Source organism: Pollicipes pollicipes, unplaced genomic scaffold (genome assembly GCF_011947565.3).
Source record: "Pollicipes pollicipes isolate AB1234 unplaced genomic scaffold, Ppol_2.1 Scaffold_3447;HRSCAF=4054_pilon_pilon_pilon, whole genome shotgun sequence".
Taxonomy (NCBI): Eukaryota; Metazoa; Arthropoda; class Thecostraca; order Pollicipedomorpha; family Pollicipedidae; genus Pollicipes; species Pollicipes pollicipes.
Window position 1 is genome coordinate 39,601,068 of NW_023596297.1, and position 24,128 is coordinate 39,625,195.

A 24,128-nucleotide genomic window follows, 5' to 3' on the forward strand; every position below is an offset into this window, starting at 1 on the left:
AGGGCTCCGCTCGGTGCCGGCGCACAACGCCCAAGGAGCGCTTCAAAACCCACACAGCCGAACACGCGACCACACGTAACCGCCGGGGGATACGCACCGCTGCCTTGTGCACGTAACGGTAACACAGCACGCTTGTTTGAGCGAGTTTGTGCGGTGGTGGAGGTGAGCGTTTGCGAGCTGCTCGGCCGTGCGGTGCCGCCTGTGACCGGGGGCTGTCGCGCCCCCGACCGCAGTAACTGTAGCGCGTGTGTCCGTCTGTGGCCAGGTGTCGAGCGGCAGCGGCAGCGACAACGGTCGGACGACGGCGTCGCCGCCGCCGGGCCGCGTGCCGGCGCGCCACCAGAGCCCCGGCCGCAGCCTGACGCCGGCCGCCCTGCAGCTGTCGGCCGCCTCAGGAGCCGCCTCGCGCGAGGTCAGGCACCCACCGGGGCTAGGGGGTGGGTCCGCGGTCGGCGCCCTGTCGTCAGGGCACGGCCGCTCGGCGACGCTAGCTCTGCCGTCGAGCGAGAGACCCGCGACCTGAGCCCGAGGGGCGATGAAAAGCGAGGACTGCGTAACGCGCTGGCGGGTGCACAGGTTCGGCACGAGGTCGCTCCCCTCTGTATTGACCGTCGGTAGCCCTCCGCGCGCCTGAGCGGCCGTTCCCGCCCCTTGGTTTATGCCCACATCCGAAGGCAGCCTGGTGGCGGCGGCCAGTGGGCGGCGTCCTCCCGCCAGGCTCCCTCGCCGCGCGTGCGTCGGTGCTCAGCTGTGCCGCGGCGGCCGTGATCCGGCACTGCCTGAGCACAGCTCTCCGCCGCAGCCGGCGCCCACGCCATTCAACAAGATGGTGGATGAGATAATGGGTCGGTGCGGCCCGTCGACCGGCCGGGACACTGTGCTGCATCAGCTGTCTGCTTACCGCAGCCGGCGGGGCGGCACGCTGCGCGGCGTGCCCAGCGTCCAGGTCATCAGCGAGGTGACGGCGCTTATCCGGGGCGGCGAAGGTCAGTGGCCCGCCCTTCCGCCCGGCCCTCCGTCCCGGCTCTGGTCAGTGGCCCGCCCTTCCGCCCGGCCCTCCGTCCCGGCTCTGGTCAGTGCCCCCCTCCAAACGACAGGCACTTGTGACTGGTGTAGGCCAGTGACCCCCCCCCCTTCCACACTGCACGTCCCGGCTTTGGTGGCTGGAACAGGTCAATTGGTTCCGCCCGCCGGGCACTGCTCGTCTGACGACTGGCGCACTGTTGCCAATGTCGGGTCGCCTGACGTCCCGGGCTGCCTTGGGCGACCTGGCGGCGCTCAGTTAAAATGCGATGCGATCGATTTAGCGCTGATGCTCGCTTTTTCGCCCTGATACTCATGGTGACGTCTTCGGGGGGGGGGGGGGGAGGGGGCTGGCTTTGGCGGCGCGCGCTGCTGTCTCAGATTGGTTGTTGGTCTCTCTCTGGACGCCCGGCGCGGCTGGCGACGACAGAGGGGGGGGGGGGGGGGGGGGGTGACAGCGGTCGCCATGCCGCTCGCCTCGTGCAGCGCCTACAGTCGGCTCCGGCTCGTTACAGCCAATGGCTCACCAGGAGTGGCGGCTGGCTCGGGACCGGCCGTCCAGACCGTCGTCTCCAGAGAGGTGTGCACCATCTGCCTCGAGCCCTGCCAGCCCAACCAGTCACGTCAACTGCAGTGTGGCCATCAGTTCCATGAGTTGGTAGGTCGGACCTGATTGGCGCCGTCTAATCGCAGCTTCCCCGGTCGGCTTGGAAGCCGCTCTGTTGCGCTTCACATCCGGTAACTAGAATACGTGCACGGATAACGGCAGCCGGCCTCAGGCCACGTCTCCTCCGATGCGCCTCCTCTCCTCCGATCTCCTCCGATGACCTCCTCCGACTTCTGACATGTCATGGTGCCTGAGGCTGCCGCGGTGACCTGCGCTTTCCGTCGCGGCTGGCCGTGGTCTCGTGTCTCGTGCTGACCGCTGACCTCTCACAGTGCCTGAGGCGCTGGCAGAGCGGCGGCGTCATCACCACCTGTCCCAACTGCCGTCAACTGCTAGCTGAGGTGGACTTCCCGCCCCTCGAGTAGCCCGGCCGCGCTCTTCGGGCGGCTGTGAACGGGACCAGGCGGCTGACGCTGCCCTGCGGCGGCGGCGTCAGCGGCGCTCTCGCCTGCCGCGGCCAGCCGGTCAGGCCGTGAAGAGCAGGCGGCCGCCACGCCCGGCGGCCGCCTGCTGCCTTCTGATCGTGCTCGACAGTACTGTGATGACGGAACCGTGTGTCGGGGGGGCGTGGCGCCATGGCGCCCGCGAGGCTGCCGCGCCGTTTGGCGATCTCTACAAGAGGGCTCGTACGCCGGTGCCCTGGTGAATCACATGTGATCGTGATTTGGCTGTGCTTGTTGGTTGGGGCGTGGTGCCGAGGTGACCAGCCTGGTACCATCTTGCCCTTGAAGTTGGTGTTCACGGGGCTCGCCAAGACCCCTAAAACGAGACTCGGCTATCTTTTTCCTTTCCCACTGCGCCGTTGTGACACGCTTAAGTCACATTTTCGCTGTCGTTCCGGTGGCCCAAGCGCGGGCCGCACCCACTCTAGCGACACCTCCGGAGTTGTTTTTTGCGGGGGGGGGGGCTTGTTTGCCGAGCACGCCGCCGCATTGACCATGCTTGTTGCTTTGCTGCCTTAGGTAGTGTGCCGTGACAGCTGCCCGACTGGAGGCAGGCATGTCGGGCACTGCGTGCGCTAGCACACACTGGTGGGCGTTATCGCCCCGCTGTCGATGGCACCTGATCACTTCATCCTTTCGATAATTCACCGGCCAGCTGTGACTGCCTTTGATACACATAGCCTATGGGATATCCTAGAATGAATACTTGCGTTTGTGTTGGTGTTTGGTTATACCCGTGGATGGGGGGATCGAGGCGGACGGCCCGCTCATCTCAGGCTGCTCGCTGTACGGCAGCAAACAGAAGCTTTAGACGGTGTCGGACGGACGGTGGTCAGCACTGCGTGTTTAGCGATGGATGCTGCTGGAGGGAATAACTCACCAGACAGGCTTGCATCTCCATCATCGGTGGTCAGGTACTTGGCACGCTGTCGGGCGTTGTGCGACGGCTGCGCCCGGAGCACTTTCCATTTGACGCGCCCAGGCGCTTAACGGAGCCCATGGTCCGCAGAGAAAGCCGTAGAAATCAGCGTGCTGAGTGCTTGCCGAACTTTAAGTCACGTTGTACAGCGGGTATAATCTGTTGAATTCACACGCAAACTATTCGGTAAGTTTTTCCTCTAACATTTGGCATGGAATGAATTGGCATGGCATTAGTCGTGGAAAGCGTATCTTTTCAAATGGCGAGAAATCAGGACCCTGGTCAAATTGCGGTCCGGGTCTCGGCGGTCAGGAGTTTCCGTGGCCTACGACTAGCCGACTGAGAAGGCACAAGGCCGCACTGTCGGGACTGTGGGTCGATGTGTTCAGCCACGCGCCGCCGTGTACAAACCATGGATCTCCAAGCTTTGAGGTAACTAGTGTCCGATCCCAGCAACCAGGGCAGACGAGACCTGAAGCTGACTGCACGGAGTAGGTGAATGCGGACTGCAGTTCAGGAGCGTATCTCAGAGCCGCTCACCGCACAGGTGCGCCAGACTGCAGTTCAGCAGCGTATCTCAGGGCCGCTCACCGCACAGGTGCGCCAGGACTGCAGTTCAGCAGCGTATCTCAGAGCCGCTCACCGCACAGGTGCGCCAGACTGCAGTTCAGCAGCGTATCTCAGAGCCGCTCGTCGCACAGGTGCGCCCGAATCAACCCGAAACGGCTCACGTCATGTTTTACGAGACCGACGCTGAACGCAGGACACTGCGCCTGAGCTGCGCGGAGTTCGGCCTTACAAACTATGCAGGTGCGCGCGCCTGCTCAGTTGGTCAAGCAGTCACTCAAAATGTTGCGTGCTGCCCAATATTTTGCACATGAATCGCCGAAATTGTAAACTATCGCTAAGTCATCCACTTTAGATCGCCCGGCCTTTCTCGACGCACGGCTAGCCAATCTTCAAATGGTTGATGATTCGTGTGCGAATGCCACATCAGTGGGCGTCTGCCTGTTAGGAAATGAAACTGCAACATATTTGTCCATTAGTGGGGGTAAAATGCCCCACTCAATCAACTTAGTTTTTGGTACCACCTCCATGACACTTGATAACCCTCACATCTGTTGTCGCGCTATTTCTTCTCGGCGCAGAACGGCAGGTTGACTCGCCTCGCCCGTCCCCCCCCCCCCCCCCCCCCCCCCCGTATGCAAGGCGTCTCAGTGGTCACCGGCCTGTGCAATACATCGACTTTGCACGCGATGGGTTCAGTGGGTAACTGGTTTGGTTTGGTCGAATAGGGCTATCTCGAATGAAAACTTGAAATCAGCTTCAGCCCCCGATCTGGTCAGGTCGACATTTTCCTAATCAACCAGGTGTAACCACTCACACAGAACACAAGTCTGAGCCTTGTATTTGCACAGCCACACGGTGGAAACATCGGTAATAACTTCGGAAAAAGCTCGGCACATGACGAACCCGGACCGCCGGGTCGGCGCTAGCCGAGGACACGCAGCACACCTTCGGTGGAGGACGCCTCAGAGCCCCCGGAGCCGCGCGGCGGCGGTTCCAGCACGCGACGCGCGCTGTGGCCTACCCGCGCCCGCCGTACGTGTCTGCACGGCCGGCTCCGTGCGGGTGGAAGGCACTTCACGGTAATCATGACATGGGTCGAACTAGCACGTGTGCAACGACGCCTCTGTACAAAGCATGTGAGCATCGCGGTACAACATTTCAATATTGGCTCCGCTCAAAACACATCTGAAAGGCATTTCCGACCACTTGAGACATGGTACCGTGAGCATTGGCAAGAAAGCACATGAAGCGAACACAAAGCAGCATTCGGCGACGTGAGCAACGGCGAGTGCATTTGGACCGCGTACCTCACACATATGTACATGGACACGCTTTCAGCACAGCTTTAGGTGACATAGCGATCACCTCGCCGCGTCACGCGCAGTCCCGGCCCGCAACACACAGCTCGGCGTGTGCGGCATCCCTGCTCATGCCACGGATATCCTGATACAAATCGGGTAGCCGCAGACTCAAGCCTGCTTACTGAAACATTTCATTTTTTTCATTTTCTCGCGTGTCCTACTTCTTAACACGAATAGATGGCCGGTCGTACACCGCCAAAAGCCAAGCCATCACTTGGAAGTGATGATGGCCACAGGCCACGCGCTCCCCTGCTCCGATAGATCTCTTGAGCACAGGGCGTGAGCGCAGCCGCGTACAACATCGGTAGCTTTATTCAGTGGTTGGACATGCCGCTAACATGGGAAGCGTGCACCACCATAGTTATCACAGTTATGTCATGCACAGTGGCGGTACCACCTCAGCAAAATTCGAGCCGTGTGTTTGTGAAATTTACAAAAATAGCATGTCAAATGTTTCCCTCCCATAGACCCATCCGCGCGCGTGCATGCACTCATCCATCCATCCATCCACCCACCCACCCACCCGCACGCACGCACGCACGCACTCTCCCGGCGCCCGGTGAGCGCGGCGTGCGTGTGGCGTGCGTGGTGAATGCGGCGTCCTTTGACATTCATAGATTGTACATGCCATCAACCAGGAAATCCATTTTCCTGTAGTGCCGGTGCTGCCATCTGTCACTGGCCTTGCGGAACACGAGCCAGCCCATGACGAGCACGAAGCAGACGATGAAGCCGACGCCGACCAGAGTGGATACGCGGGCCTTACTCAGGTCGGCGCTCGTGAGAGGTACCGTCTCGCCGGCCAGCTCCTCAGGCCCAGCGTACGACGCCAGCTGGTGTGGCGGGCTGGCCGCGACCGCGGCCGGCTCCTCCGATACGTCCGGGCCGGGTGGCGGTGGCGCGGCCGACTGGGGCCTGACAGCCACCTCCGGCGCGGGAGCCGACGGCACGCCCTTGCGCGGCTTGGAGGGGTTCTCGATCATTTCAAGGTCGGGCACGCCCGTGCGCCGGCTGCTCGGCTTGTCCTCGGACGGCGCCAGACCGGGCTCGGGTCGGTGACGGCTGCGGCCCGCCGGCGGCGTCGCGTCTGGGCCGGCCAGGCGCACCGGTAGCTCGCCGCCGGCTCCGCCCGCTGACCACGCGGCCGCCTCTCCACCCACAGCAGTAGTCTTTGTGGGGGCTGCTGGGGATGCAGGAAATTTGGGGGCACTTGTCTGTGCAGTGTAAGATTCAGAAGCATTTCCCATGACAGGCTGAGGAGTGAACTTCAGAGGTGTAGGATGGTCTGACTTCAAATTAAGTGTCATAGGAGATTCAGGAATATCATTTTTTGGCACAGATGCAAGATCAATCCTCAAAGGCACTTGAAGCTCTGGCATCATCTCAGGCAGAGTGACTGCACTGCCACCCTCATGATGTGTTCCTGGCTGAGCCTGTATGTTACTAACACTGTCTGACTGCACTCCTGCCCCTGACACACCATGGATCACTTGTCCTGGATCTGTTGGTCTCATGGACACAGCTTTCAATAAAGCTAAACTTGTATTAACAGGCCCTGGCTCTCCAACATCTGCATTCTTTATAAGTATAGTCTTCTCACTTGGAGTGCTCTGTGGCTGACTTGTGCAACTGGAGATAAGCACAAGCAGCCATGTAAACTGATGGGGCTCCAACTCCATCCTGGAAAATGGACCCTGCACAATTATGGCACATACAAATAAGTTTTATTGAAAACATAAAGTGTTTTACCTTTCTGGAACCTTGTGTGGAGAACTGATAACATACATGTGTTACTTTGGGATATGCCACATAGCCTCCAGAACTCAGGCATGTATACTATCTCTTCTGTACACCTATATACACAGCCTTGCAATTGAGTACACTTGGCCTGGATGTCAAATCAGCATCAGAAATGCACACAGGAATGCTAAAAATCAGTGTACCAAATGCACTCCATTGTTTTTAAAGTTTAAACTATCATTTCAGATCATTTTTAGCTTGTTGTCTAAAACTAGAAATACCACCATACCAAGTTTTTCCTCAAAGTAATTGTTGAGTGGCACATACTGGGTGTAATACATTCATATGCATCTTGAACACAACAAATCTGCTTATCTGGATGCATAGATACCTGGCTATCAGTGTAGGTATACATTGGTACCTAATGTTAGAAAAACATTGGACATCATTTGTTGTGTTTAAGGTGGAACATATTGTAAATAATCATAAAACAGGCAGATTCATGTTTCTACCTTCAAATTTTAATAACTACTGGCAAGCTCCCAACTGCCACACACACTCCACCGCCTCAACTCCCCAGCACAGCTTCTGCATTGTGGTTACATTATTTCTGCTAAGAAGAACCATAAAAAGTGTAGGGGGGCAAGGTAATAACAATAATGTAATGAAATGTTTCATATCACGTGTAGGTACATTTATGAAACACAGGGCAGAATCATCCAGAACATGGACTAAGCTAGCCTAACCTAACTGAACTGAACCTCACTTCACCCCACCTCACCTCACCTCAACTCACCTAACCTAACACCCCACCCTATCCCCTTCAACCCAGTGTCCCATTGGCATCCATGTTCCATGCCATATATACGCACCATATTAAGAAGTTTTGTTTAGCCGCCACATTCTCATTTTGCTTTTAATTTCCCACCCAAAGACATCACATTTGCCTACGATGTCGACCAATCCATGAACAGTGCGGAATAATGATTGGATACACAAGAAACGTATTTCATTGGATTTTTGTTACATTGGCCCGGTACATTGTAATGGTTATTGACGCACAGTAATGTTATGATCACGCGTAGCAACGGCGCCGGGGTCGCGGTAGCTGCGTGTTTGCGGCGCTCGGATGTTCGCTATCGTCTATGTTTAAGTTCCAAGGTAAGAGTTTAGATAACCTGTTTTAGGAATAAGTACGACATGCTCTGCATTAAAACTAACGACAGACGAGCTTTTTTTACTTCGGTACCTGTACGGCCGACAGAGGGAAGAGCTACGCTAGCCGCAGGGTTCATGTACTGTCGTACTGGGGAAATGCTGTGAGGCGTCAGCCGACGTTGTGACGTCACCGAAAATGGTTTTGCATCGATCGGGGTTCTTTTGGGCCGACTGAAGGCCATAAAGCATTCGCTGGCGATATGATGTCACTGGTATTCGACTGGGTATATGACGTCACTGGTCGTAAGGTTTTAGGGCTCTTTCGGGTCAAATGAATGCCGTAGGGCATCACCTGACGATATGCCGTCACTGGTATTTGATTAAACGTCAGGCGCAACAGGCCTCATTCCATCTTTACCTTTCGTACCTGTCTGTTGCAAGCATTTTTTGTGCCGAATGAAGGTTTGACCGAATCACCTCAATGTGTGATGTCACTAAGTATCACTTGATACGAATGCACTTAGGCCCCAAGGCCACGGTGTATCATGTTCCGTGAAGTATCATCGGATAGCGTGACGTCACTGATATTCGGCTAAATATTGGTCGCAGCAGGCTATGCTTCAATTTTACCTTCGTACCTCTCTACTGCAAGCATTGACGTGCTGAATAAAAGCTATCAAATCGCCTGAGTGTGTGACGTCACTGGTCATGAGTTTCACCGGTGTGTTTGGGCCCATTGAAGACCACATGGTATCAGCTAAGGACGTCACTGCTATACGACTGATTGTGTGACGTCAATGGTCGTGGGTTTTCACATGCTCTTTTGGACCGGCCGAATGCCGTAAGGCATCAGCTGACGATATGACGTCACGGATATTTGGTTGAACATCAGGCAGCAGGCCATGCTTCATCTATACCTTTCGTACCTGTCTGCTGCAAGTATTGGCGTGCTGAGGGGAGGCTCTGCCAAATGACCTGTGTATGTGTGACGTCACTGGTCATGAGTTTTTATGGATTTCTTGGGGCGAACTGAAGGCCATGAAGCAAAGCTAACGATGTGACGTCACTGGCATTCGACTGTATGTGATGTCATTGGTCATGAGATTTGACGGCCTCTTTTTGGCCGACGAAAGGTCATACGGCATTAACTGACGATGTGACGTCACTGGTGTTCGGATAAACTTCAGGCGCGACAGGCCATGCTCCACCTTTACCTTTGGTACCAGTCCATCGCAAGGATTGGCATGCTGAAGTAAGGCTCTGCCGAAGCACCTCAGTGTGCAACGTCACTGACCATGATTTTTTATAGACTGTTTTGAACCCACTATAGGCCGTACCTCATCAGCCGTCCATATGACGTCACCGGTTTTCGACTAGATATCATGCCTAGCAGGCCATGTTCTATCTTTAGCTTTCGTGCCTGTCTACTGCAAGCATTCGCGTGCTATATCAAGGCGATGCTGAACCACCTGAGTGTGTGACGTCACCGGTCATGAGTTTATACAGGTGCACTTCGGCCCCCCAATGTGAAAAAGCATCGCATCCTGTGAAGCATCGCGGGATGATATGACGTCACTGGTACTCCACTCAACATCAAGCGCAACGTTCCACGTAACATCTTTACCTTTCGTACTTGTCTTTTACAAGCATTGGCGTGCTGAATGAAGATTCTGTCGAATCTCCTGAGTGTGTAACGTCACTAGTTAAGAGTTGTTATGGGCTTTTTCAACCCGCTATATGGTATAATGCATCAGCTGACGATATGACGTCACTGGTGTTCTACTTAACATTAGGCCCACCAGGTCATATTCCATCGTTGTCTTTCGCGCCTGTTAAACAATTAATGAGCTGAATGATGGCTCTGCCGTATCACCTGAGTGTGTGGTCATGAGTTTTTACAGGCTATTTTTGACTGAGTGAAAGCCGAAAGGCATCAGCTAACGGTATGTTGTCACTGGTAATCCGCAGAATGTGTGACATCACTGGTCATAAGTTTTTACGGGCCTTTTTGGGCCGACCTAAGGCCATTAGACATCAAATAGCGATATGACGTCACTGGTATTCAATTAAGCATCAGGTGCAATAGGCCCTGTTTCATCTTTACCTTTCGCACCTACCTACTGCAAGTATTCGCGCGCCACATAAAGGCTCCGCCTAATCACCTGAGCGTGTGATGCAACTGGTCATGAGTTTACACGGGTTTAGTCGGGCTGATTGAAGGACATCAAGCATCATCTGACGATGTGACGTCACTGGTGTTCAACTTAACACCAGGCGCGGTAGGCCGTGTTCGCCTTTACCTTTCTTACCTGTCTATTGTAAGCATTGGCGTGCTGAAGGAAGACTCTGTGTCCAGCGTTCGTTAGAGAAAAGGAGGTACTTTCGCTAAAAGCATCCAAAAACATATCTTTCCGAGAGGTCAGAGACCTGTATGACGCGAGTCATCCGAAGTTCTCGTATGCATCGAAAGTGAAGACTGCTTTGCCGCACAACAACGTCATCGAGCTGATGACTGTCATTCAGTTCGTGGGACTCTTGATATCTTTTGGTCTCACTGTTGTACCATCAGCGCGCACACCGGACTCCCAGCCAGCAGTCCGGACGTCCTTCTCGCCGGCCGACGACTCTGTGGCGGATGTTGGCGTCCGGGCTAAGCCCCCTGCTCCATCCCCGGCGTCTGGCCGGTCGGCACCCTCCGTGTTGCCGACTCCCCCGGCACCGCCGTCTCCTGCCGGAGAGGAGGCTTGGACGGTGGTCCGGCGTGGCCGTGGCCCGCGGGCTCCACCGGCCTCCGCATCGGTTCCCTCGCCACCCTCGTTCGCCCCCGCTTCGCATGCTCCGCTGCCTTCGTCAGCTCCGACACCACTAGCGAACGCATGCGGGCTGGCGATAGAAACGTTGGGGCGGCACGAAGCGGACAGGCGCGCCCGCGATGCCAAGCGGGCAGGCCTGGCCGAACAAGAACGGGCGAAGGCGGCGAACCGCATGTCTGGGGCGGGCAAGGAGTCCGTCCCTCGCAGCGGTGCTCCATCGCCCAGAAAACCAGTTGAGCCTCCTGCTGGTCCTCAGATGTCTGGCAGGGCCCCATCCATGGGTCCTCCCCCTCCACCATTCAGGATTGGGCACGCTGGCACAAAGCGCCCCCCAGCCGGTCCTCCGTCTCCATCCGACAGAGGAAGCCCAAGGATTCGGCCCAGAGTGGGGCACCACTCTGCGGAATCGAGCCGTACCTCCCAGACCGAGGTGTCCGGTCCTGCAACGGGCGCAGCCCAGTTCTTTTGAACCGTGTCGCGTCTTAATGAGTGACTTTGTCCCCTTTTTAGTGCGCCCCCTTGCAGGCTTATTGACTGTGATATTCTGCGCGCTGTGCTGGTGAGCTAGGTGTGTAATGGCTATCCTCACTTCTTAGCTTTATGACAAGTATCTTGCAGTGAAACTGCAGGGGCGTGAGAACTAGTCTACACGATCTCAGAGTCATTCTGAATGAGCGCTGTCCCGCCATCGCCTGCCTGCAGGAGACCAAACTGGCACCTGGCTCTCATTTTACTATCCCGAGCTACACCGTAATGCGTCGGGATACGCCAGCTGATCCAACTGCACATGGCGGAGTTCTTTTGGCTGTGCACCACAGTGTCTTTGTCCAGCGCGTCGTCTTACACTCTGACCTGCAAGCTGTTGCAGCTAAGATACTTTTTGGGCGTCGTGCAATAACCGTCTGCTCGCTGTACTTACCTCCTGGTATTCCATTTCCGACGGCAGAAACGAGATTTCTGGTGACCGAGCTTCCCCCGCCTCTTCTATTGCTGGGTGACTTTAATGCTCACCACACATCTTGGGGTTGCGCCCAGGCCAACACTCGCGGCAGGCATTGCGAAACTTTTTTACGTGATGAATCTCTCTGTCTTTTAAACGCCGGGACCCGAACTCACATGACGCTGCCGTCAGGTCAGACATCGGCGCTGGACTTGAGTTTTTCAAGCCCCCAACTGGCGGTACACCTGACATGGTCCGTTGACAACGACTCCTTCGGCAATGATCATTACCCCATCTGGTTGCGCTACCAGAACGGAGCAGCTCTCGGTTCCAGGCCACAACGGTGGAATCTTAGAAGGGCTGACTGGGATGAATTTCAGGCACGGGTGGAAACCAGGTTGGCTTCCGTTTCTGCGGATGTGCCTGCATCGATAGAAGAACTCACCTCCACAATCTTACGATCGGCACAAGAAAGCATTCCACGTACATCTGGTGTCCCACGTCGTCCCCCTGTTCCGTGGTGGACGGACCAGTGCCGCGACGCTATACGTGCGCGTAAAAAAGCCCTGCGAGACTTCGATCGACACAGCACTACGGACAACTTAATCGCTTTTCGACGAGCTCGGGCGGCAGCCCGACGCACTATCTTGGAAGCCAAGCGTACGTCTTGGCGTTTATATGTGGGCCAGCTAAATGGCCAAACGCCGACTTCGGTGGTTTGGGCGCGGATGAAGCGTTTAGCAGGCCAACACTCCTCAGTGCCGCACCCCGTACTTCATATGAATGGCCAGGACATACTGGGCCCCTCTAAGGTGGCGAACGAAATGGCTCGTGTGTTCGCGGAGCGTTGTGGCCGGGCAACTGCCGTCCCTGATTTCATACGCCATCGTGCTCGTTACGAAGCAGCCCAGATAAACTTTCATACAGCCGAAGAATTTTCATATCACAAACCTTTCAGAATGTTTGAACTGATGTCTGCCATTAGCTATCTGCGCAGCGTGGCGGAAGGCCCGGATTTAATTCATAATGATATGCTCCGGCGACTTCCACCAACAGCAACACAAACTATGTTGCTGGCATTCAACCAGTTGTGGGAGGCAGGAGAATTCCCCACCTCTTGGCGGGAGTCGCTCATAGTTCCGTTGCTGAAACCTGACAAGAATGGGAGGAATCCATCTGACTACCGTCCAATTGCGCTGACCTCCTCTATGTGCAAACTCCTGGAGCGGATGGTTCAGACACGGTTGTCTTGGTTTTTAGAAAGCAACAATGTCTTCTCGAAGGCGCAGTGTGGTTTCAGGAAAAACCGTAGCACCGTTGATCACCTGTTAGCCATGGACTCAACTGTGCGCATTTCTTTTAGGGAAAGGCGACACGTAGGAGCTGTGTTCTTCGATATTGAAAGGGCTTACGACACCACCTGGCGATATGGCATCTTAAGGAAGCTGTTCCAGCATGGCATACGCGGAGCTATGCTTACCTTTCTTGCGAACTTTCTTGCTGACCGTATCTTCCGCGTTTGTGTCGGTTCCGTACGCTCGAAAAGATACACACAAGAGAACGGCATACCCCAGGGCAGTGTACTATGTGTTGCGCTGTTTGCCGTCATGATAAATAATGTTGGGGACAGTCTTCCCCAGGCGATTGGTCGCTCGCTTTTTGTTGATGACCTCGCCATCTGGTGCAGATCTGCCACAGCAGCGTCCATGTCACGTCAGTTGCAGTTGGCTGTGGTTCGCTTAGAAAGATGGAGCATGCTCTACGGGTTACGGTTTTTCCACCTCGAAGACAGTTTCCGCCACTTTTGTCGACGCCGGTGTCAGTGTCCCGACATGGTGCTCAAGCTTTATGGACAGTCGATCCCCTGCAATACGGCGGCACGGTTTTTGGGATTACATTTTGATAAGCGTTTGACCTGCAAGGAGCATCTTACCACTCTGCGTGACAAGTGTTTTAAGACACTGAACATACTGAAATGCGTGGCACGAACATGGTGCGGAGCAGATCGGAAAACACTTTTTTTATTGTTATACCGTTCACTGATACGTTCCAAGCTGGACTACGCGTGTGTTGTATATGATGGCGCCTCTGAGTCTGCAAAACGCACCTTGAACGCGGTCCATCATGCTGCGTTGAGAATCATTACTGGTGCATTTCGTACGTCTCCGACAGCCAGCTTGCTGATGGAAGCCAACGAACCTTCACTGGCTACCCGAAGACAGTTGTTGGGAATGCAGTACGCTTGTAAGCTCGCGCAATTCCCGAACCACCCAACACATGACGCTGTGTTCTCACGCCACACATCCCATGTTTTTCAGTCCGTACAAGCAACACGTGTGGCGCCGTTCTGTGTGCGTGCTCGTAATGTTCTTCATGAGAGTGGCTTAAGTTTTCGGGGTGTGGCACGCCCGCGTAGCCTGCCGATCGCTCCGTGAGTGATGGTATCGCCAGCTGTCGATGTCTCATTGTCGGAGGTTCGGAAGCAAAATATGATTCCGTACGTTGCCAGATCAACAGCTCTGAAGCATATCGAAACGTATTGGGGGTTCACAATTACGTATACAGACGGCTCGAAAACGGATACGGGTGTTGGTTCCGCTTTTGTGTGTGGTCCCGATACGCGATCATTTACACTGCCAGCCCATGCGTCCGTGTTTACCGCAGAGATTGTGGTCATTATTAAGGCGCTTTGTTTCATAGAGGTGGGCGAAGACAGTCTGCACGTGATTTTATCGGATTCCCTAAGTGCCCTTTCGGCATTGAGGTGTTTTAATCCGGTAAGTCCCCTTATACAGGATATTTTACTGCGTCTCGACTCTCTGTACAGGGCTGGCAAGACCGTAGTACTTTGCTGGATTCCGAGCCACGTTGGCATTGCGGGAAATGAGCTGGCTGATTCCGCGGCAAAGTGTGCTTCTCGTCGCCCCTGCCGCAGAATGTTTCCGATACCCGCTACGGACCTGTGCTCGGCCATCTCGGCCTTTTTGCGCGAGGAATGGCAGAACACATGGGATGTGATGGGCACCAGCAAACTGAAGAGCATTAAACCGATTGTTCAGGAATGGCAGTCATCCTATCGAAAGTCCAGACGGGAGGAAGTAATCCTGTGTCGCCTGCGGATTGGCCATACTTATGCTACACATCGATACTTACCTATGTCACGAAGAACTACCACGATGTCGCCACTGCAACACCACGCTCACAGTGGAACATGTACTCGTATGCTGTCCCATACTAGGCGTCGAGCGTCTGAGGTACTTTGGTCCTGCGGCGCCGTCCCTGACGCTCTCCGATTTACTATGTGACAGGTCACCATATATCAAACATACCCTCAGGTTTGTATCGCATATTAAGTTCTGCACCTTATATAAACCTGCCTGAATAGTTTATACCGCGTGTAGGAAGTTTTTAGGCTGCCGAAAATTTCGTATCAATGACGCGTTCCAGATACAACTCAGCCGTTTTCATTTCTGAATAATATATATATATATATATATATATATATATATATATATATATTTAGTCACACTCCGAAGCTAGTCATTTAGCTATTATGGGCGCAAAATGACCACAGTAGTCGACGCGCCTTAAACTCTAATAAACAACAACGAAGGAAGACTCTGTGAAGTCTCTGGAGTGTGTAACGTCACTGGTCATAAGTTTTTACGGGCTGTTTTGAACCTCCCATAGGGTAAAAGACATCAACTGACGATATGGCGTCAGTGGTGTTTGACTTAACCTCAGGCGCAACAGGCCATGTTCCATCTTTACTTTGCGTACCTGGCTACTGCAAGCATTTACGTACTATATGAAGGCTTTGCAGATTCACCTGAGTATTCACCCACACTCAGGAGACTCGACAGAGCCTTCATCCAGCACGTCAATACTTGTGATAGACAGGTACGAAAGTTAAAGATAGAACATGGCCTGTTGCGCCTGATGTTAAGTCCGACACCAGTGACCTCATATCGTCAGCTGATGCATTATGCCGTATAGGGGCTTGAAATGAGCCCGTAAAAACTCTTGCCCAGTGACGTTACACACTCAGGAGACTCGACAGAGCCTTTAGTCAGCACGCTAATACTTGTAATAGAAAGGTACGAAAGGCAAAGATGGAACATGGCCTGTTGCGCTTGATGTGAAGTCGAATACCAGTGACGTCATATCATCCCGTGATGCTTCACGGGATATGATGTTTTGTGGCATTGGGCGGCCCAAGAGAATCCGCACAAACTCATGACCAGTGACATCACACACTGAGATGATTCGGCATCGCCTTGATTTAGCACGCGGATGCTGCAGTAGACAGGTACGAAAGATAAAGATCATGGCTTGTTGCGCCTCATATTTGGTATCATGCCGGTGACGTCATATTATCCGGTGATGCTTCCAGGATATCATGCCTTGTAGCCTATGGTGCCCAAGTGACCTACTAACTCGTCATCAGTGACGTCACATACTCAGGTGAATCGGCAAAGCCTTCATATAGCACGCGAATGCTTGCAGAAGCCAGGTACGAAAGGTAAAGACGGAATATGGCCTGTCGCGCCTAAGGTTAAGTCAAATACCAGTGACACCATATCGTCAGCTGATGTCTTATACCCTATTGGGGGTTCCAAAGAGCCAGAAAAGACTCATGACCGGCGACGTTACACACCCAGGAGATTCCAGAGCCCTCCTTCAGCACATCAATGTTGGCAATAGACAGGTGCGACAGATAAAGATGGAACATGGCCTGTCGCGCCTAGAGTTAGGCGGATACCAGTGACGTCATATGGTCAGCTGAGGCTTTATGTCCTTTAGTCAGCCCGAGTAAACCCGCGCTAGCTCATAACTAGGTACACCACACGCTCAGGTAATTCGGTAGAGCCTCTATGTGTCGCGCGAATACTTGCAGTAGATAGGTGCGAAAGGCACAGACGAAACATGGGTTATTACATCTGATGTTCAGTTGAATACCATTGACGTCATATTGTTATATGATGCCTAATGGCGTAAAGTCGGTCCAAAAAGGCTCGTAAAAACTAATGGCCAGTGACGTCACACACTCAGCGGACTACCAGTGACGACATATCGTTAGCTGATGCTTTATGGGTTTCACTCAGCCAAAAATAACCTGTAAAACCCAAGACGTCGCACGCTCAGGTGATTCGACAGAGCCTTCATTCAGCATGCCAATACTTCCAAGAGACAGGTACCAAAGGTAAAGATGGAACGTGACCTGTTGCTCTTGATATTAAGCCGAATACCAGTGATGTGATATCTTCCCGTGATACTCCACGGGATATGACGCTTTGTGGTCTTGGGCGGCCCAAGTGAACCAGCATAAACTCATGACCAGTGACGTCACATACTAAGACGATTCAGCATCGCCTTGGTGTAACACTCGAATGCTTGCAGTACACAGGTACGAAAAGTAAAGATAGAGCATGGCTTGTTGCGCATGATGCCTAGTCGAAACCCAGTGACATCATATCGTCAGCTGATGTCTTGTGGCCCATAGTGGATTCAAAAGAGTATACAAATTAATGGTCAGTGACGTTACACACCCAGGTAATTCGGCAGGGCCTTCCTTCAGCACGGCAATGCTTGCAATGGACAGGTACCAAAGGTAAAGGTGGAACAAGGCCTGTCGCGCCTGAAGTTTATTCGAATGCCAGTGACGTCACATCATCAGTTAATGCCGTATGACGTTTCGTCGGCCAAAAAGAGGCCGTAAAATCTCCTGACCAGTGACATCACACACTCAGGTGGTTCGGCAGCTTTCACCCAGCACGCCAATGCTTGCAGTAGACGGGTACAAATGTAAAAATAAAACACGGCCTGTTGCGCTCAGTATTTATTCGAATACCAGTGACGTCACGCTATCCGGTGATACCTCGCGGACCATAACACACCATGGCCGTGGGGCCTAAGTGCACTCGTATAAAGTGATGATTAGTGACGTCACACATTGAGATGATTCGGTCAGACCTTTGTGCGGCACGCAAATGTTTGCAGCAGACAGGTGCGAAAAGTAAAGATGCAACGAAGCCGGTCGCGCCTGATGTTTAATCGAATACCAGCGTCGACACGTCGCCAGCTGATGCCTTACGGCATTCAGTGGACCCAAAAATGCTTTAGAAACTCACGACCAGTGACGACATATACCCAGCAGAATACCAGTGACATATCACAAGCAAAAGCCTTATGGCCTTCAGTCGGCCCAAAAGAACCCCGATCCCAATCAATGCAAAACCACTTTCAGTGACGTCACAATGTCAGCTGATGCCTCACAGCATTTCCCCAGCACGACAGTACTCGAAACCCTGCAGCCAGCGTATCTCTCCCCTCCGTCGGCTGTACAGGTACCAAAGTAAAAAATTACCGCAATGTCTAGGAAATTATTAAATGTTGTGCAACCACAAAATGCTTGGCAAAGTCATACATTAGTGAGGTAGTTCTTACACAATTCAATTCAGTTCCAGTTCAGTGGTCAGTTCCAGCTCCAGTTGTCATCAGTTCCTTCCAGGCCTTAGAAAAATGGATGGTTATCATACGATCATCCTGCAAACAGGACAAACTTCTTCCAGGTTATTCTTCTGAAACATAAACTTGAAATAGTGCTGCTGCTAATCACTTAGTCTGCCTGCTAACGTACGGTCATATACCACTGCCACCAGCGTTTCTCCCCCCCCCCCCCCCCGTATTCCCTCACTGTCTCCGTGCACGTTGATGCATTTTGCAAGGGAGTGTGGTTCTTGCATACCCTTACCAGCTGATAATGACGTCGAGCCAAGCGAACTGGATGCGTAGAACCGGATTCCTCTATCCTTTATTCCATGATATTGATGACGTCATTGGATACCAAAGAAACGGAAAATGAAAGTTGGAAGCACCACCAGGGGAGTAGTTTCGCACAAAGAGTAAGCGGAAAGGGAGGGGCTGAACGGTGGAAATGTTAATATCTGCTTTGAAGATCAGACAAAAAACAGGCTTGTCGCCGAAGTCGATCCACTTTTATTTCCCCTCGCATTTGGGGAGAGGTGGAGGCCAAGCTGTTTGGGATGAGCCTCCGGTTGAAAAGAAAACTTCCCCCCGTGCCGTAGTTTTCAGTTTGCTGCGTTTTCAAACGCTACAAACTGTTGAGGGCATAGGCGCAGAAACGTTTCAAAAAGTGGGGGCCAAGCTCAGGGCGTATTTCGGGATCTTTTCTGAAAAGCGAGTCCGATGACCGGGGGGGGGGGGGAGGGGGTAGGGATAGGGCTGTTATCGCTCTTTATTCAAATATCATGGCTTCTATGCTAGATATGCATCTAGAGCTGTTTATCACTGGTGCACAATCTTGCCTATTCGACTCATATGTCATTTGGCAAATAAGGCTATCCAGCTTCCTTAGCTTATTTGTCCATTTTAACGTTATCTTTCCTGGGGAGACGAAATCACACCAGAGGGTAGGTGTTTTAGGTCATTAGGGAAGCATCTGCCTCCACAGTGTGCATGCCAAATACGGTCTGGATATAGGCTGGTGAGAATTTTGAAAGTGGATCGATGGCTCACAGTACGACAGATTTTCATGCGCCTCCATTTCGCTGGCTGCGCTTCAAGAGATAAGTATTGTCGCAACATTTTAGGCGGAAACAAATTCGGGAGCTTGGAACTGCTAGAAACAATGTGACAAAAGCCATAAAACTGGAGGTTTTCTTTTAAGAATCAAGCCACACAATAAGGCTCATCCGTCACATGTTCCTTATCTGGGTCCTGCTCCTGTCCGCCGTCAGTGGCCACTGCCCTGGCCCGGATGTCTCCCGCATGACTGACTGCGAACTGATCGTATGACTGTTTTGTTGCATGCTTTTAGACCAGTGTTACTTCTACATGGTGTATGAAGCACGTGTTGGACACCTGCAACAGCATGTTTTTCCAAATTATCTTCCCTCACACCACACCATCGCAGAAAAGTAGCCTCCGGGAATCTGTCCGCATTAGGTATGAATTGGTCCTACGGGCACTTCATTGCCCATCAAGCAACGTATACGACTTGGTCTGCTTTTGTGTGTAGGCACGGGCGTGGCCAGGCCCTTGTTGAGGAGGAACACAAGGTTGACAAAAGTCCATTCTATGGTGATCCCCCCAAATCCCCGGATATAGCTTGCTTTTAACAAGTGATACGGTTTTCTTCTTTTTATTGTCATTTTTACCTTGTAACCAGAACAGAAACCAGGAGCTACCGTGAGCTCAATTCTGCTTGCATTTTGAGATCAATGAACTGCGGAAATCAGGCGTTAAACGACTGCATGGAAGAAATCATCGTCGCCCTTAAGTTACAATGGTTAATTGACTCTTTCTAAATCGATTGATTTCAGAAGCTTTACCAATTTTTTCTGGGTGCTACAGACATCGAGGACGCCGCGAAGGTAATTTGTAGATCGATACGTTTGATCCCAATTTGAAGATGAAAATTTGATTGCAGATCGAGCGATCGCCAATGTGTATTTACATGGCAAAGCCATGTTTTTTATAACTGTTGACCATTTATTCAGAATCGATTAGTGATACAATTCATGTACCGCGTTGTTTAACATGCGCGCTCGTAAATCTTAGCAACAAAACCTCGACACTAGGCGTTGCAGTCTCCATAGTCCGCGGAGTGTTAGTCCATTAGCCAATATTTAGCCGTGGCCCACCGGCGGACGAAAATGATGACGCTTCTGAAATGATTGTCTTTAAACACCAAAACCAACTAGTATTACAAGTTATGTGAGGGGATTTTGAGCATGCGCACTCGAAAATTTTAGACGCACGAGCCTCGACCCCGGTCGTTCTTTTAATTCATTTCGACCCGCGCTATTCAACATTAATGAGAGCCCCACTCTACTCAACAATAATGAGACCCCTTATTCCTTCCGGGCAAGGGGCCTCTTAAGTAGAACACCAGGGGTACATTACTGCTTCCGGTCAAGGGCTGAAGAGCCATTCCGTCCCATCGCGAACTGTCTTCTGGCTATCATTCTTATGGCACGGGGCGGGATCTCCTGGTCGATCCGGAGGACAATAGAAGGATATATCATATCACATTTGTTCCCATCCCTGACAAGGAAGGCCTTCTGATCCGCGCAGTTAGCCCCAGATCAGCACAGGAACCCTCATTGGCGCAACAACATCTCTGATCACCGCAGGTAGTCCGATAGTTGTCACATAGACTCCAGTTCCGTGTTTGTATGTGTTCTTCAGAGCTATTGAGTTGTCCCTGACTGTAGATCGCAGATAAAGTGCGATTCCCAGTTTGTATTAACATGGCTAACCCATGTTCGTCTTTAAATACTCAAGATCCTGTCAGAGCTGATTACTGATAACAAAACTACGTAATATGGTGTTGAACGTGCGTGCTCACAAGTCATAGCAATAACAGCCTCGACGCTCGGCGTTGCAGTCTCCAAGCCGTGCGGCGTCGGCTTTGCTGTTATAACACTAAGCGATGGCCTACGAGAAAACGAGAAAGATGACGCATCTTAAGGGAGATGGCTGGTGAACTAGGTAAATCGGTATGCATGTTTAATGCAGTGCGAAAGTAAGCCAAATGCAACCTTAATCTGGAAAGTTGGGGGGCTAGTTAACATTGCTGCCCCCCCCCACCTTGAAAAGCGGGGGGGGGGGGGGAATGGCCCCCCGTCCCCCTCTGTTCCTACGCCCATGGTTGAGGGACGTATGAGATTTACGAAGGCACGCCAGAGGATTGTTAAGTCACAGCGGCACAGGCTGCACAGCTTGTGCATTAATGAGATCTGTCTAAGGTGTGGTTGACATCACCGGTATGCAAAACACACGCAAAATTTTGACGCTATCTCGTTTAGGGAGGTGGGGTCACACTGAACATGAATATATTTCCACGCTGAAGAAAAGGTCAAGAGTCATATCGGCCGAAATAGAACGAAAAGGGCCCAACAATTTTAGAAGCGTTCCAACTACATGGCGTCAAATGACGGGCGACGCTGGTACCGGAGCAACTATACGACATCCGTGCAACCCGGGACCAAACCGGACCGAATAGGACCAGGCCGTGACGGGACCGTACCTCATTTGGAAGCCTTCAACGCGGGGGCTAGATGTTTAACACAAATATAGTTGTGGTCCCGTGGCAAGCGGTCCCGGGGCGGCCGCGGAAATATATATTTCCGCGGCCGCCTCGGGACCGCTTGCCACACAGGACCCCCTGTAAGACACTGTCAGCCTTTGACTGACATAGGGCCCCTCATTGTTGTATCGGGTCAGACCAATGGAAATTCTAGACCCTTGCCCCGATCCTGCGCGGGATATGATCCTCCAGGGCTCGGACAAATGCGGAGTAGAGATGAACAACACCGCACAGCCTGAGCTAGGACTAGGGGTCTAATCGGGCTCCCAGTCCTGGCTCGGGCTGTGCAGTGTTGTTCGTCTCTGGTCGAAAAGGGACCTGCATTGTCTCAGTGACTCTTATCGGTGTAGGAAGACTTCTGACTTACATTTGAGGCTACGGCCCTGCGGTCAGGAATCGTTAACATGACTTGAGCTAAATCCCTTCAGCGTTCCAATCGGGACCCTAGTACTAGCTCGGGCTAGCCCTTCGGATTCCTTCCACCCCCTTCCCCCCTTTGAGACCCTTCGAACACGCGGTCCCCGCCGACTCAGCGCACTTGTCAACACAGTAAGAAATTACATTGGTCACTGCCGGCCGCCGACCGACAATAGGTTCACATTGCGTCAGGAAACCCATCCAATGTAAGCCGTGGGCCTGAGCCTAGCTCCTGCCCAGGAATGGGTAACATGGCTCAGCCCGACACGGAGACAATTTTATGCAGTGTTGGTCGGGTCTAGCAGAAATAGCTGCTATCTCGTGCCTTAACACGCGCCAGGGTGGCCGGATAGATATCCTTCGCTCGGGTGGGGGGGGTCGATTTGATCCCCCCCCTAAGATCTCGGGAAGTAAGAAAGGTAGAGACACCAAATTTGCAGAGTGTATTGACCCGTACGTGAACTCATTTAGGTCAAAGTTTTAGATTCCTAGGTCATGACCTTCGGGTCAAATAGGTCAAACAAGGTCAAATTGCAGGTTGGTCTCCAGAGTGCCCCCAGAACCTAGGTAACTTTATCCAAGCAAAAGGTTACAAGCTCAGTCACAAAAGCCACAAGGTCAGTGTCCTTGCTTGACCTTTTGAAGGCCATAGTGACCGAAATCATACGAGGCTGCCCTGAGTTTTGCATTTGAATAAGGGACAAAGCTAACGCTTGGGGTATGTTTTTTTTAAAAATGCGGACCTGGGTTACCTTATGTCAATAACCTATTATAACCTCTAAGAAGTCAACTGAAGATGTATGATGCGGTTCTTACTATCAATGAATTCAAAATGAGCACCGGAAAACACCCCATACAGCAAGCCCTAGAGCAATAAAACAGGCTGCTTTTGACCTTCGTCTGACCTTCGTACCTAACCTTAGGTCAACTAATTTGCTCATTCAATGCTTGTGTTGCCTAATAAAGCATCTCAAAGATGTGTAGCTTTGTCAAATACTCCGTTGCTGCATCAGATTAAACGATTCCTTAGAAATTGACCTTGCTGAAACCATGGCCTGATATTGACCTGCCATAGATCAGCGACCTTACGAGGTGCATTCAAACTTTTGGTGTCAAACGATCCGCTATTTAATTGTCTACAGCTATGTAAAATTTGGCACGGCTACGCCGCGCCGTTCGGAAACCATTTTGGAAAAACCTTTGGGGGAGTCAATTTGCCCCCCGCCCGAGTGCGCGTTAAATAGTCAGCTTCCTGTTACCTTAGCTGCTGCTGCCTGACGCGATAGATGACGGTGGGCCCGCCAACAGCGACTGCATAATTCAGGAATAACGTCACTGAATGCACCCTGCGCGTAGGTTCAGTGAGCGTATGCCCCTTGGGCGTAAGTTTCGTGATAGTAAGCATCGTGGGCGAAGGTCCAGTGAGCGTAGGTCTTCTGGGTGTAGGTCCAGTGAGCGTGGGGCTCCTGGACGTGGGTTTCGCGAGCGTAGGTCCCCTGGGCATGGGACTCCTGACGCCCCACCGTTTGCACCACGCCCGTAGTGTATTTTCAAGCGGGCATGCTTACATGCAATGCGTATTTCAATATACATGGTCCGCAGTGCTGTCTGTGTATATACCGTCTATGTGTAAGTTCTGCTGTTCCCGTGTCTCGCCTGCCGCTCGCTGGTACACACAGTACATCCAAAGTCACTTCTGTATTTTAACTTGTCGCAGGCACTCGTCACAGTGTCAGTGTCGCCACTCACCGCCGGCTTGTCCGTCCTCGCGCTGGCGGCTCTCAGAGTCTTTTTTTCTCGCCTCTACTTGTGAGTCAGAGGCGAGACACCGGAGCAGCAGAACTTACAGTGGTGGCAGCGGTGTAGCCCATGCATGACATAAATTCGAACTCGGGCCTCTCGTCGATCCGGCTATCTACGCTCGCCCTGGCTACGTTCTACCACGATGGAGCTCAGCCGCTCA

At 52.6% G+C, this 24,128-nt stretch overlaps 3 protein-coding genes across 5 annotated transcripts in view; 2 read left to right on the forward strand and 1 right to left on the reverse strand.

The window, feature by feature from the left end:
* Window positions 1-768, forward strand: part of LOC119092537 (uncharacterized) — a 30,159-nt gene extending 29,391 nt beyond the window's left edge. Inside the window, exons 26-27 of the mRNA XM_037215496.1 lie at window positions 266-293; window positions 749-768. Of these exons, the coding sequence (XP_037071391.1) occupies window positions 266-293; window positions 749-768 (48 nt within the window). The remainder of the gene's footprint in view (window positions 1-265; window positions 294-748) is intronic.
* LOC119091261 (E3 ubiquitin-protein ligase DZIP3) lies at window positions 12-2,849 on the forward strand. Its single transcript, XM_037213932.1, has 4 exons — window positions 12-412; window positions 803-986; window positions 1,539-1,681; window positions 1,963-2,849. The coding sequence occupies exons 2-4, from the start codon at window positions 827-829 to the stop codon at window positions 2,053-2,055; spliced, it is 396 nt and encodes a 131-aa protein (XP_037069827.1). The 5' UTR covers window positions 12-412; window positions 803-826; the 3' UTR covers window positions 2,056-2,849.
* A 2,664-nt stretch (window positions 2,850-5,513) lies between these two features.
* Window positions 5,514-8,027, reverse strand: LOC119091262 (translation initiation factor IF-2). Of its 3 annotated transcripts, none has more exons than XM_037213933.1 (2): window positions 7,973-8,027; window positions 5,514-6,663 (listed from the first exon to the last, which is right to left on the reverse strand). In XM_037213933.1, the coding sequence occupies exon 2, from the start codon at window positions 6,660-6,662 to the stop codon at window positions 5,595-5,597; it is 1,068 nt and encodes a 355-aa protein (XP_037069828.1). In that variant the 5' UTR covers window position 6,663; window positions 7,973-8,027; the 3' UTR covers window positions 5,514-5,594. The 3 variants fall into 3 exon arrangements, with proteins under 3 accessions (XP_037069828.1, XP_037069830.1, XP_037069829.1); XM_037213935.1 differs by lacking the exon at window positions 7,973-8,027 and adding an exon at window positions 7,945-7,956; XM_037213934.1 differs by lacking the exon at window positions 7,973-8,027 and adding an exon at window positions 7,596-7,938.
* Window positions 8,028-24,128: the final 16,101 nt, after the last annotated feature.

Excerpts from the sequence above, each read along its gene's own strand:
- LOC119091261 (XM_037213932.1), top strand. The coding sequence starts at position 827 with ATGGTGGATGAGATAATGGGTCGGTGCGGCCCGTCGACCGGCCGGGAC. Across the intron at positions 987-1,538 it reads GCTTATCCGGGGCGGCGAAG|CCAATGGCTCACCAGGAGTG; the intron begins GTCAGTGGCCCG and ends GGCTCGTTACAG. Across the intron at positions 1,682-1,962 it reads GCCATCAGTTCCATGAGTTG|TGCCTGAGGCGCTGGCAGAG; the intron begins GTAGGTCGGACC and ends GACCTCTCACAG.
- LOC119091262 (XM_037213933.1), bottom strand. The coding sequence starts at position 6,662 with ATGGAGTTGGAGCCCCATCAGTTTACATGGCTGCTTGTGCTTATCTCC.